The sequence below is a fragment of the Xiphophorus hellerii genome, chromosome 19, assembly GCF_003331165.1.
Source record: "Xiphophorus hellerii strain 12219 chromosome 19, Xiphophorus_hellerii-4.1, whole genome shotgun sequence".
NCBI lineage: Eukaryota > Metazoa > Chordata > Actinopteri > Cyprinodontiformes > Poeciliidae > Xiphophorus > Xiphophorus hellerii.
This window is the reverse complement of record NC_045690.1, coordinates 24857587-24871856: the sequence shown is the minus strand read 5'-3', so window position 1 is coordinate 24871856 and position 14270 is coordinate 24857587. Positions and strand designations below refer to the sequence as shown.

The 14270-nt window shown below is 39.9% G+C and overlaps 1 protein-coding gene across 3 annotated transcripts in view; it reads right to left on the bottom strand.

The window, feature by feature from the left end:
- atrn (attractin) overlaps positions 1 to 14270 on the bottom strand; it is a 152641-nt gene that overhangs the window by 102018 nt on the left and 36353 nt on the right. For all 3 annotated transcript variants that reach the window (XM_032547559.1, XM_032547563.1, XM_032547560.1), the window contains exons 11-18: positions 13966 to 14050; positions 9356 to 9591; positions 8309 to 8430; positions 6820 to 6958; positions 5438 to 5619; positions 3673 to 3892; positions 2662 to 2847; positions 562 to 807 (exon numbers count right to left, since the gene is read on the bottom strand). In XM_032547559.1, the coding sequence (XP_032403450.1) occupies positions 562 to 807; positions 2662 to 2847; positions 3673 to 3892; positions 5438 to 5619; positions 6820 to 6958; positions 8309 to 8430; positions 9356 to 9591; positions 13966 to 14050 (1416 nt within the window). The remainder of the gene's footprint in view (positions 1 to 561; positions 808 to 2661; positions 2848 to 3672; positions 3893 to 5437; positions 5620 to 6819; positions 6959 to 8308; positions 8431 to 9355; positions 9592 to 13965; positions 14051 to 14270) is intronic.

The following is a 14270-nucleotide window of genomic DNA, read 5'->3' as shown; positions in this document are numbered from 1 at the left end:
GCAAATGATCCAAACATCATCTTTCAGTTGTCGTACAAAAGCACTCATACCTCTAAACTTTGACTAAACCTGTCAACCAGAGGAGAGTTGGGCATGTCCCACATTCTTCAAATTTAACTAAATGTTCTTGCAGCAAAAAGTATTTGGTTTCAACACCATCGTTTTAATTAATAATAATAATAATGATAATGTGTTGGCAGAGGTCAACAAAGGTTAACCACTCCACCAACATTTACAAATCAAATCAAATTGAACACGTGTTAATCATATTAGGTTTGATTAACTAAATATGATTAGTTACGCAAACAAAAAATATTGTTTTTGAGACGTTACATTTTTTTAAAAGTTTCCCAAGATCACCAGAGATCAAGCTGCTAATCTCTGATATCTCTAGTTTAATTTTTAGAAATGGAAACATCTTTAAAAAAATAAAATAAAAAGAGGAAGAAGAAGAAGGTGCCTTGAAAAGAAACAATTTCTTTTTACAGTTTTGTAAAACTGAAACACACCTGACAAAAAAAAAAGAAGAAAAAATCAATCCGAGAACCCCTGGGTTCCTACCTGGGCAATGAATGAAGGACCAGTTATACTTGGCTTCGCTGGGGCACATGCTGGAGTTCAGGGAGGGCTGGGGGCTGGCGGGCAGACCGGGCAGGGTGGATGGCGCCGGCACCAACGTCTGGAAGGGCCCTCGGTAGGAACCCTCGATGCACTGGCCTTTCCCCGTATTGTTGGGGTCCGTGCACCAGCCGCAACCGGGCTGGTCCAAACACTGGCCGCATGTTCTGTAGCCGGAACAGTTTTCAGCTGGAGCAAAACACAACAACAGCGCCACTTAGAGTTACAACAGGCCAATATTAGCCTAAAAGTAACTAATTACTTTTAGGATAATAAAAGTAGCCTAAAAAATAGAAACATAGAACCGAATTCAAGGTTCTATGTGACTTTGAATTCGGACACAACTAATATGCTATATATACTCCATATGCCACTGGCAGCATTTAGGCTAATATTAGCATTTTGGCTAATTGAAACTTATACACTAATTTTAACATACTGAATGGAGTAAGTGCATGTCACTCAACGTGCTTGTGTCTCTCCACATGCTACCAAAGAATTGCATAAAAATCCGTGAGGGGCGACGGAGTCCCACAGCGAAATTCCATGAAAGAGGTGTACGGAGCCTGGTGCAGGAAGCCTGTTGAAAGGCTGTTTACATCGTTTTAAATTGCGTGATTGTGAGCATGAGGGGGAATAAAAATACCAATAGGTATTTTGTTCCATATAACACAGTAGGAGTGTAACAGGTAAACCTTCTATGGATGCAAAAGCAAGAACCCCCCACTTAATGACTTTGTGTTTGATATGATGTAAAGCACTTTGAAATGCCTTGCTGCTGAAATGTGCTATACAAATAACATTTGATTGATTGATTGAGTACATTGTAGCTTGCTTTAGCATTGTTGCTAATTTTTACCATCAAAACGCTGCGTTCCAACTGACGGGCACACTTTGGTAGGCCCCGTTTAAATTTCTTCAGAAATGTTGTAGTTACTATCTAATCTGCTGAATTAAAGGGGAAAAAACTAATCTTGAAGATGCTGAGGTACCTCGACATAAAATTCTGAGAGATCCATCCAGTCGTGTAAAAAAGTTCAGTTCTTTATTAGAAAATGTTCACATTTCAATGTGAACTAATCTCAAGTTTTACCTCTTTGCGCTTGCACAACAAATGTGCGATATTTTAATCATTAAGCAAAATAAAAATCCATTTCCTATCTTAGGAAAAGTTAGGACATGCTTCTTGCTAATAGCTAGTTTTAGCCCTTTTAGCTGAAATAAGACGTTTTTTGTAGCAGATATCAATTTATCAGTTCAGGAATTCCCTCAGTGTATTATAAGCCTGGCGGTCCACCAGGCTTTACTTACTCCCCCGCCAGACTAAGTGTGAATAGTTTATTTTAAAAAGGGTTTTTGTACACCAGTAACAGTAAAGATGGATTAAGTAGGTCTACAGCTGACACATTGAACTGGGCGGTGGGAACCAATTGCGCCGTTTCTCCACCTGACGTTGGCCACAAACGTCTGCTTATGAACTTCTGAATTTTTGTAACGTTTAACATTTTTTTAAGCCGTAGCGCCTCCCTACCACTGGACGAAGAAGGTTTACTGGGGGAAACCCTGCAGTCTGAAGAAATTTACCCTGCTCCCCACTTTCAGCTGTGAAATCTTTCAGGGTTTTCCTGCCCGTTTCAGGGAACTCATCGCCCCCTTTATGACAACAAAACCTGAGCTTCGTATTTTATACAGCACAATGTAACTCAGGTGTTTTAGAAACACAGCAACACTTGGGTTCAGTTCTTATTCTCACCTCAGTATGTTAACAAATGAACTCCAAACAAACCAGACGATCCATCAAAAAGTGCCAAAAAAAAAAAATCAGTGAGATCCAGTTCATGTTTTCTGCTGATTCTGAACGAGTAATGTTCGGAGCAGCAGAGGAGATTAGACGGGGATTACCAGCATAAATCACATTGTCGCGTTCTACACTACAATGTGATTATGGGGAAATTATTTTGGGACGGAACATTTTCGACTTTGCAGCGTGGCTAAGAATTCCAATGGCGTTCGTATTGAAGCCAGTGGAATGAGACGCCTTACGTGGACAGTTGCTCATGGTGTACCACTCCATGCACTGGCCGAACGGGAAGGAGGCCACGTAGGCGTTGGAGTCCACGCACTGCTTCATGTTGCTGCACCACATGCACTCCGAGGTGCCGCTGGTGCACTCGCTGCAGGTGGTCCGCATGGCACAGGGGGTCTTGCACTGCTTGGCGCTGTGGTTCGCTAAGAGGAGAGAGCATGAAGAGAAGGGTGAAGAGCCGATTCGCCTCTGGAAAAGCGGAACAGGAGGCTGAATGAGGATTTGTTTTTTCTCCCTCAATACAATATTAATTTATTTTAGTAGGATTTTATGTATGATACTTGTGGAAAGTATTATTACTTCAATTCAATGCCATATGTTAGAAAATTCTTGGCTGCATTTTTTTTTTTTTTGACAAAATGGGCAAAAGTTTTTACATTGTATATATAAATATAAAGATGTCAAAATAAGCGACTAACTAATTCATCGCAAGATAAATTAAAACGAGCGATTTTAATTGATTTTAAAACTAAAGTCTTTTTCTGGTGTTTTAAAATGTCTTCCAGTTTCAATATTAAATGCTCATTGGAACTTAAAGCTTATTGATCTTTGAGAATGTGTTCCTGCATTATTCCACCATTACCATCGTATTAATTCAAAACTGTCTTAAAAACAACGATATTATCGTTTATCACAATAACTTCTGGGACAATTTATCATTCAGCAAAAACTATGCAAATGTGACAAGCCGATTTGGTCCATTTCAAATGACAGGCAATCTACCGATATTTATATGTGAAACCGACCTTATCTACCTTTGCAAAAGTCCGAAAATCAGCTACTGTCCATTTTGGGAGAGAGAAAGAAAAAAAAAAAAAAGACATCGGCCAAAATCGGGGTGAGTAGATCAGGCTTGTTAAAGATTGGTGGTCAGACAGAAAGCTGAAATCAGTGCCCTCTTAATATATAAACACACATTTAATGGTCGGACAGGCCGCAATGGCTTTGTGTTACCGTCGAAAGCTTACCGGGTCGCTCACACAGGCTGCCGTTCACTGGGTTGATGCAGGACTGCGCTTTCAGCCCGCTGGAGGCCGGTTCCGCCAGGTAGCCGCAGAACCCGGCGTCGCTCGGCTCGCCGGGCAGCCACTGCAGGGTGGTGTTGGTGAAGGGCGACATGTCCTCCCAGCACCAGTAGGAGACATTGATTTTCCTCAGCCCCACCCAGGGAGTCATTGTTGTCTTGTACTGATGAGTCAAGTGGAAAGATTTGACTATACGTCCAGTTTTTGCATGTTCAGTGCATTTGATTCCATAAACAAAAAATCCATAGTTGCTATGATGATGGCAGCTTCCCACCAATTGGATTAACGTAAATATTGGGGGAGGGGAGGACGACACTATTTGACAAGTATCATTTTTTGGTTTCAGAAAACGACTGCACCCTGACTGAAGAAGGAGAGGGGAGAGGGAAAAACGACAGAACAGTCATTTATCTGGAATAAGGCAGGTTTATTTCACCTGACTTGAAGGCTCTCAAACTTAAACCCATGTCCAGTCTGCAGATATGTTGCCATGTCAAAAAAAAAAAAAAGAGCGCAGGCTTTCTGAGAGAGACAAATTACAGTAGGGCTGACATGTAATTCTAGAGTTCGGATTGATAGATCCTGGCAGAAAAGTCCTCGGAAAAGGCGATGGCAACATTATATATGAGGAAGTCTTTTAACCGCCTTTGTGCACTCTTAGAGCTAAAAAATAATAATAGTAGTAACAACCAAAATTACACACTGCATGCGCTTTGTGCTCGTTTCTCGTTTCTTATAAATCCTTCACTTTCCTCTCAAACAGTTTAAACTAATTCAGAAATAAAGTCCCAGTTCGGAGACTGGTATTGTAATGTTTTGATTCCCCTCAAATGGTCACATTTCGTTGCGTCATGACAACAAATAGAAATGTAAGTGACTGGAATTTCATGAGACTTTTTTCATCCTCCACCCAAAAAAAAGGTGTGGTGTAATTTTATATTCAGCCTCCTTTGTTCTGATATCCACTAATAAAATCCAGTGCAACTTCAGTCTTCAGCCATTTGATTAGTAAATGTGAGTTTAATTGAATCCAATCTGAGAGTTTGAGATTTTACAAAAAAGAAAAACAAATGGACTTCACACTTTTTCAGATTACCATTTAGAAAAATGTTTGAAAGCCATTTTTTCCCCAGTTTCAATTACTTCACTTTTATGAATTATCTTGTGTTGATTCATCAGAAAACCCCAATAAAATAAGTCAAGACAAATATGAAAAAAGTTCAAGAAGGTAAAAAAAAAAAAAAAAGTTCAAAAAGCCGAGCAGTTTATAAGCTAAACAATGAAAAAAAAGCAGCCTGTAAGTGATTAGCAGGTTGCTGGGATACATTTCTGGGTTTCCACTCTTAATAGATCGAGCAGATGAAACGTGTCTGAGCTCTGGAGGGAAAGATCTGTTCATTTGAAACTTCTTTCATGCTTACTGGTCCAACAATTTGACAAGGAAAAATCCCAACAGAGCCCAGGGTGAAAAAAAACAAATATACCTGAAGGCAAATTTTGGAAAGCGCCTCACTAGTCAAGTATGAACGGAACGATTAGACGAGAAAACCCTTGTCGTGACTCCCTCTCGGAGCCGATCAAACATCGCCGCTGCTCTGCTGCAATAGGCTGCTCTCTCACTGCGTGTGTGGCATCGGGATCTTACCACCCACTTTCCCAGTAGGGAATATTCTGTTTTTGCTAATCCGATGATCATCGCGAGCCTTACCATGACGTTCATGATCTGCAGCTCCTTCAGGACAAAGTCCACCTTCTTCTGCGTGGTGAGGGAGGCCAGGACGGCGTTGTGGTTCCTGCAGGCCAGCTTGGCGTTGTCGTACGACTCGCTGGTCGTGTTGAACTTCAGGCAGGAGTTGCCCACCAGGTGCCAGGTCTCGCCGCACACGTTCTCTGGAGCAGAGAGAAAAGACGCTGGATTGAGGAAAAACGCAGCGTGAAATCAAGCTGAAGTAAGTTTACAGGAGAAAGAAAAAATAAGAATTGACTCTAGGCGTTTTTGTTGTCAATAAATTAATTTCTAAGCAACATGAAGACCATCATCCTTCAGGGAGAAATATTAATCATGGATGGAAAACTTTCCAGGCTGAATGATGCTTGGAAAAATTGCAAAAAAAACAAGTTCCTGACAATAAGTGCGTTTCCATTAACCATAAAATTGAAAGTACAAAAACAAATTTGCTTCATGGAAATGTGGCAATTTTGGGGAAAAAACAAAACAAAACAATTTTTGAAAATTTTTTTTGAGGATGAGGTGGTTTTTCGGAAATAGATGTATTTTGCAAAACTGCAACGGAAGCAATTTTATCGCATCACACGAGTCACGTGATCAACAACCAGAAGCTACTACTGATGGAAACCACGAAGAACACAACAGGAAGTAGCAGGAGGACGACGGTTTGTTTTGGTTTTTTTCAGTCAACGTGAAACATCACAGTTTATAAAAAAGTTGTTTCTAATTCAAACGTGTTGAATTGGCTTGTCGCTCCAAGCAGACAAGCCCCTCTGATTGGCTGATAGATGATGAGCGCTAGCACCATGACTGCTAACATATAACTGCTTTATCGTGTGAACAAGTTTAGTCACGCTTGATTTTAACTTAGCTTCTTACTTAATGGAAACTCTGAAGTTGTAAGATTATGGTTTTTTGGGGTTTTTTTTTTTTTACACCAACAGAATATCGATAAAGATTTGCGCACATTTGTAATGTAAACACAGTCAGAGAAATTAGTAAACAGTAACTGAACAAATCCGGTATGGCTTGGTGGAAAGGGTTGTCATTAGAAAGCTTCCTTTTTCTAAACAGAAAAAAGACATTTTCTTCTGAATGACTCATAAGACTTCTGGAACAATGACCCTTGGACAAATAGAACCAAAGTAGAGCTGTTAGGAGAAATCACGGTTCAGTTGGTAGAAAAAAAACAAACAAACAAAAATATATCTGCAGACAATGTGAGCTTGTTCAGCAGCTCCAACACATTTTTGCTAAACCCTGATTCATTTAACCATAAAGACGTTCTTCTTACCAAGACTATTTTATTCACTTTCAGGCTATGACGCCAATATTTCAAACTAAGTGAACTTCAGAACTACCTGGCAGTGAGATACACTCCTGGTTGCGATTGTCCCACTGGCAGTTCTGGTCCACAGAGCAGCTCTTGCAGCTGGTTTTCTTATTGCACACATATGAGGGGTTGTCTTTGGGGCAAACATCGTACTCCACTATGGATCCCTGAGAGGAACAAAACATAACAAATAAAAAAAAAGCAGAAAGACAACATATGTCAGGAGTTAGCATCAATTTGTTCTTTAAAAATGGATGAACATTCATTTTAGACAAACACTGCTCATGGCAGGGGTTTGGAAAGCATTAATAAACCCTTTTTAGATGATCATAAAACAGAATAGAAAAGCTGATCCTTATTTATGAAATGTTTAAGAGACGGTAGAGAGCGCCTGGGGGGAGGGGGGGAGACGTACGAGGTGCATCTGTGTGTCTGACAGCGTCTAAATGAGGACTGATTTGATCGCGGGGCGACAAATCAGATCCAGCGCTACGAGCGACTCGGCGCTCCATCAGTCGCAGCGCTAATCGTCGCTCACGCCTGACGCAGCCCGGTTTACAAGGGAAGTAAATCATGGAGGAAATCTACGAAAGCTCATCAACAACAACAGCAGCAGCCCCTGGTCTACACCAATGGAGAGGGACAGAAACCTGAGTGAGTTCAGTGGCGATACAGTTGGTAGATGGTGGAGCTAATCAGCATCAGCTAGCTAGATGATCACGTCTTAAAGATCCATTCAGCCGTAAACAGCTGCAGTAGTGTCTGTAAGGCAGCCAGCCTCGTCACAGAGATTCTCAGGGGGAAAAAAAAACACAAGCTGTTGAAGAGAAATCTAGATGATGAACTTTTCAATGTCTCTGAAGGACTTCAGTTCTTTGTAATCTGCAGGATGACTGTCTGTATCCTTGGCATTCTCATCACGCCTACAGTCTCTTTGTGAGCAAACGGAAAACGGACCAATGTCAGTAAAATATGATCTCTCTCTTTTTTTTCCCCTTCCCTCGCCAAAGTTGGTGACTAAGTATAAATCACCAATAATCATCTTCTCACACATTTTTCCAAGTAATTTAACATAGGGCTTTAATGGCTGTAACTTGCTAGAACTACAGTTTGGACACAACTTGGAACGTTGGGTGAAAAACTACAACGGAACGTCATCCTGAACACATGGTGGTGGTGGCAGCAGCATGCTGTGGTTAGGGCTTTCCCTCAGTAGTAATGTATAATATGTATGTCATATATACAGAGGACCACTTTCACCAGTTTCACCAACAAAAGGAAGTCATTTGTGGAAAGTGAGGAGCTCATTTCTTGCAATTTTACTGGTGCTCTACTAGTTATGCTTAGAAGTGTGGTGTGAATTAAGTTTTATATAAGGTTAAGGTTATTTAGACTATTGCAGCTACCAAAATAAATGGAAGTCAATGAAAATTCCTTGCTTGGATACAAGTACAAGAAGGCGTGTGCATGAATGTGTATGTAGGCGCGCGCACACACACGTGTGTATGTTTTCATACCGTTGCAGCGGTACAGTTACTTCCCAGAGACACACACTGGCCCGAACACCACTGGCAGCTGTTTGTGTTGGCCGTGCAGCTGTAGCAGTCTGTGTACTGCTCACACCTCTCGTTATCGGCATCTGCAACAGTTAGACACATCACTACTTCTGTTGCTATGGAGAGAAGACTTTATTAAAGAAAAGAGAGATATAAAGATAAAGTAAAATGAATATCTAAAAAAAAAAACACAAAAAACCCCAGCTATGTTTATTTTTGTTGCAGCCAAAAGCAGATCTAAAGCAATACTTCACTTCCAGTTGAGAGATAACATTTTTAATTTGAATCTTAATTGAAATGTCCTCTCAAATCCACTCGAATGCTTTTAATGGTTTAAGTTTCAAGTGATAAAAGAACACAAAATAGTTCTTTAATGAGGTGTAAGCAATACATGGCTTGAATTTTTCTTTTGCAAAGAATCTGAAAAGTGTGGCGTGCATGTGTCGTCACAACATGGCTTCGCTTTTAACCTTTTAACAACATTTTTAACAGCACTTCACTGAGACGCAGCTCTTACATGGAACAGCTGATGCACAGTTCCACCAGGTGTTTGCCAATTGCTGGTTGCTAGTCTGAAGGAGCTGAGTGGGGAAGTGGCGCACTGGAAGGCAGAGGCTTGGAAACTGCAGCTCAGAAGGCAGAGCTAGGTTCACCCAGGCATTTTGCATAGCTTGCCATGGAAATTAAAGAATTTCTCAAATATGCATGAAGGAATCAAAGCAACACTCCAGGTATGTTTTTGGTGAGGGAATAACATTATAACATGATATAAAGCTCAAAAAAGTTGATTTGACATAATCCTGCCCCTTTAAGATCTTCTCAGTGCTGCTGTCATTTAAAATAAACCTCCAGTAGAGGCAGAGGATGGAGATTTTTTAAATGCACTTATCTTTTTGACAAACAGCAAGCTTAACAAAGCAGAAAAAACGCAGCTGAGCTGTCCCTCTGGATCAACTCCTGTCCTGTCTGACATGTCCAACAAAATAGAGAAAACCTGGTTGCTCCTACATGATCTGGTGTTGCAGGAGGCCGGGAGCTGCTGCAGCTGCTGCAGCGGCTCGGCGCTGGAGCTGTTGCCCTCCCATGGCAGGCACGCCCCCAGGCTGCCGTTCCACACGCAGTGGATCCCGGGCCAGGCCTGGCTGCAGGACGACGGGCTGGTGAAGGCTGAGCAGCTGGGCGAGGTGTACGTCAGGATGTCGCTCAGCAGCAGGCTGTTGAAGCCCCCGAACACGTACATGATGCTGGAGGGGGGTGGGGGTGGGGGGGGGAGGAAGGGGTCAGAGGAGAACAAGGAGAGGTGAGCCAGGAAAGGTTCAGCTTTAGCGATCCTTCAACTTCCTCCTTATGAGCCCAGATAATAACCAGCTAGTGCCCTCTAGAGGAGGCCCTGACCTGAATGATGACCCTGCTGTTAGTGAACTTGTCTGCCTTCTGGTCTTTACTCTGCCACACCGGTAGAAGTGCAGGAAAATTTGGCCAAGTTGTTTTTCTCTAGTTTCTTTGTACACTACATGGATATGTTATTAATTCATCTCTAGACACTCTATGCATCATTAATAACTGTTTATTATGCATGCATTAATTAAGGATGAGGAGGAGAAGGAACATACTGAGCCAAATCTGTTCACCTACATATTTTATCTACAGTTGTTATACTAAACATTTCAGACTTTCTTATAGGCACAATTAGTAAACTTCTTCTTTTTTTTTTAGCATACAGTCTCCCTCTCACACATAATGCATAACAGTTATTAATGTTATATAAATTGTTTATAAATGAGTTGATAACATACATGTAAAATACTTATTAGCCATCTATAAGGGGTGCCTTACTGTAAAGTGGTCCAGACAAAAATAACTTAAGCAACTTTTCAACAAGATATAGGAGCTGAAAAAGAGTGTAAAGGTTATTTAAAACGGTGCTTAATTAAAGAATTGTGATGGTCGCTTTTTACATTGTTACACATTTTATTTAAACTTCCATTAATACTTTTTAGGTGTGCTTTTATGTGCGTTTTATTCTATTTGATTGAATTTCTCAATTTATGATCAACTGATGGAGGATTATTACTGGATTATATTATTTTCCATCTATACAATTTGGATGAAGGTTTTATACAAGTATCAGTCTTTTGCCCCTTAATTATCATTATTATAATTATTTATTCTTAATATATTTAATCTGTATTTTTATTGTGCAAATAAACTTGTATGAAGTAAATAATTCCTTAATACTATCAAAGATTATTTTTTTTCCTTATGGGAAAATGTCTTGTTATAATCAAAATAATCTGCCAGTGGAACTTTTTTTTTTATTGTATCATAAGTTAAAACACCTTGATCCACTAGCAGATTATTTCACTTATAGCTATTACTTTTTCATCAGTAATAAGGAATTATTGACTTAAAACAAGATCCTATACATTCCTGAAAAACTACTAACAAGTTAGTTCTGCCTTAGTTCAAGTGAACTAATGTATTTGCACTAGAAACTAGACAAAAAATATTTGGTAAGATTTTGTGTTTTTGCAGTGCACAGCCAATCAGAAAACAAGGAAAATGAGTAATTCGCTTGTATGAAACCACCAACCAATAGGGTGTCAACTATTACTGTGATTATCATTATTGTGATTATTATTATTGTGATTGTACAACTAGGAAGTGACATCGAAAGTTATATAAATTTGTATATCTATATATATATATATTTTTTTTTTTTCTAAATGATATTGTGGCACTATTGGCATTTATTTGAAGTGTTTCAGACAGAGCCCTGATGTCTGGAATCAAACCCCAAACAGCGCCCACTCTACCGCTACACCACATAAAAATTCACACATTTAATCATCATCGACTCTTTCAACAATAAGTTTCCCCTTTATCTGCCATTATTTATCTTGTATTATATTATATACATATATAATCCATTCCCTAACATTCTTGTATATTCTGTATAATCTGTGCATATAGCTCCCATATTTATATTTATATTTATACACAATATCTATATCTCTTTGCTATAACCCCTTATAGTCCATACATACATAGTCTTGTACATCTGTAAATAAATATTTATATCTCGTAGAGCACTTCTGGATAGATGCAAACTACATCTCGTTGCTTGTACTTGTGACAGTGCAATGACAATAAAGTTGAATTCTATTCTATTTATAACCTTCAGGTGATGTCTATTATTCCATATTTCCTGTGCCGCTGCTTTTATCTCCGTTTTTTTTCAACTTGTTTCCGTCTTCACTTTCTTACTGTGACAATATGATCAGCTAAAATATTTTACCACCACCCGAAGGCGCAGACGCATTTGAAGGAGTGACTGGAACACAGCTGGGGATCCGTATTAATATTTGATGTGTTCTCTGCAACAGGATGTATAATTCAATGTGGCTGGCAGTCTCTCAGAGAATCCTGGAGTCATTGTTTTAGGTCACCATGCCCGTCACATTCCCACTGCTTCTTCTCCGTTTCAAAATAACTCCTCATCGGGATGGCTAATAAATCAAGTTAGAGTTTTCATTTTTGCTCCAAACGATCATAGTGTCATATTCATTTTGTGATGTGTTCCAAATGACAAGCGCACTTATGTCTTTTTTTCTGGAGACAAACATGTTTTCTGTTTCGGTTTGAGATACCGCCTCGAATTTATGGGATATTGTTTGCCAAAATGTAGAGTAGATGCATCTTTAAATACGTTGTGCCAGAGCACTTACAAGAGGGAAAATCAACAAGAAGGGATCAGAGCAGGTTTGCTCTTCTTGAAATGCAAATAAACACCAGAGTTGAAGCTGCAGTATATAACTTTTATTAAATATATATATTTAAAATACTTGTTAAAACTGTTACCACATCATGACAGTATAATGTGAGACAGTCTGTGAAAAGATCGATCTTCTCCATCTCCTCCCTGAGCTGCTGCTGACATTTAAAGAAATGCACCAAAATCAACCAGAGACAAGAGTCTTAGTGCTATCAATCAATCTAATGTACTCGCTGCTAAATGTGCTATTGGCAGAGAAACCACTTACAAGAAAACGGTTCAATACTCGTTATCTGGGACTATGCTGACTAGCCTTAGCATTTACAACAGGCTATGCTAGCTAAATGTGGCAGGAGGCAGCTGGAATCGAACCTACAACCTTCCAATTATAAGACGACTACCCACAGAGCCACAGTCGCCCCCGTGTGGCTCTCTGCTGTATTGTAGCCAGTGATGTCAGTAACGCGTTACTGATGCCGGACCACTTTTTTCAGTAACGAGTAATCTAACACGTTGCTATTTCAAATCCAGTAGTCAGACTACAGTTAGTTATCGAAATCACTTTGCGTTATCATTTTCTTTTGTAATAAAATTTTATTTCCTCTACGCGTCTTTGGGAGTGATCGCCGTTTCTATGCGACAGTATCAGCAGCGACAGAAAAGTAACAAATGGAGGGAGGAGGGAGATGCGCATTTTGTTGCTGAAAAAACAGGAACTATTTTGAGTTTCGCTCGCCAAGTCCGAGTATTATAAGCAGCTTTGGTCTTGTTTTTTCTAAAGTCGCTTGCAGATTTAATGAGTCGCAGGTTGCAGTTTATTGGAAATAAGCAGACATAAACCCCAGAATTTGTCTGACATCCAGTTAGTTTTGGTCAGGCTCTCCTTATCCATCATTTTCCGGATGATCCGTCCCGCTGTGTCTTTGTTAATGTCAAGTTAATGTATAAATTACGCTTAGCTTTGTGCTCCAGAAAACTGCAAACATCGAGACTAACATGAACAGCGCAATGAAAGTGAAAACAGCCACGAATGAACGTGTCCGTAAAGTTGTGCCACTAAACGCCATTATAACTATTAATATTAAGATAAGCGTCACAAATCTGTGCAGCCATCTGAGCTGTGGAGCTGCAGGAGAAACCCTGTGTCAGCAAACACAGGGCCGTAACACACAACCTGGACCCTGGAGTGGGGAAGGGGGCTTAAATCCTATTTATAGTTTTCCAGACAATAGAAACACAAAAAAAACACCACGCACAAATTACTAAAGTTTTTTTTGTACTATTGTAACCAGTAAACAATCTCCCCTTCTTATAAGTGGAGATACATTGTTGATGTTACCATTATAAAATAACTTGCAATTAAGTATTGGCAAATATCAATGTAATTTTCACAGGTGGTGGAGCGTTGTTGTTAGCAGCTGCTGAAAGTAACTTTTAGTTACTTTTAATGTAACTTAGTTACTTTCCAAATCAAGTAATCAGTAATCCAAGTTACTTTTTCAATCAGTAATCCGATTAAAGTTACTGTTTCAAAGTAACTATGCCATCACTGATCGTAGCAAAGAGCCACACATTCAGAGACTGACAGCGCCAAGTCCCTCCCCCTGGCTCTGATTGGTTGTTTCTAGTTAGCACTAGTAGAAGACAGATTAGCTTGATTTTTTCACAGATTACCTGTTTCTGTCACTGTCACGACATGGTGGCAGTTTCAACAAATATGTAAAAAAAAAAATACATGTTTTATTAAAGCTACATACTGCAGCTTTAATAAGTAATCGTGTTGAATAAAAACACAATTATTTTTCTTTTTTTTTCTTTCTTATTTGTCGTAATGAAGACATACCTGTCACTGAAGACGGCGGAGTGTCCGAAGCGGTTCACGTCATGGTGGAGGTCCGGTCGGGGCAGCACCGTCCACTCGTCGCAGGCTGAAACAAGAAGAGGAAGAAGCAGAGGTCAGAGCGACGGCCCGCTCTCGCACGTTCAATCGCGCGTTTTCTGAGGCGGGAGGATGAGCCTCGGGTGGTTAGAGAGACCTTTAGCAAATCTTCTCCTGGAGTCAAACGGAAATAAAAAAAAGAGCAAAGTGTCCATGAAGGGAAGTTGAGAGGTTAACGATGGAATAAAGTTAACAGTGCAGGGGGAAAG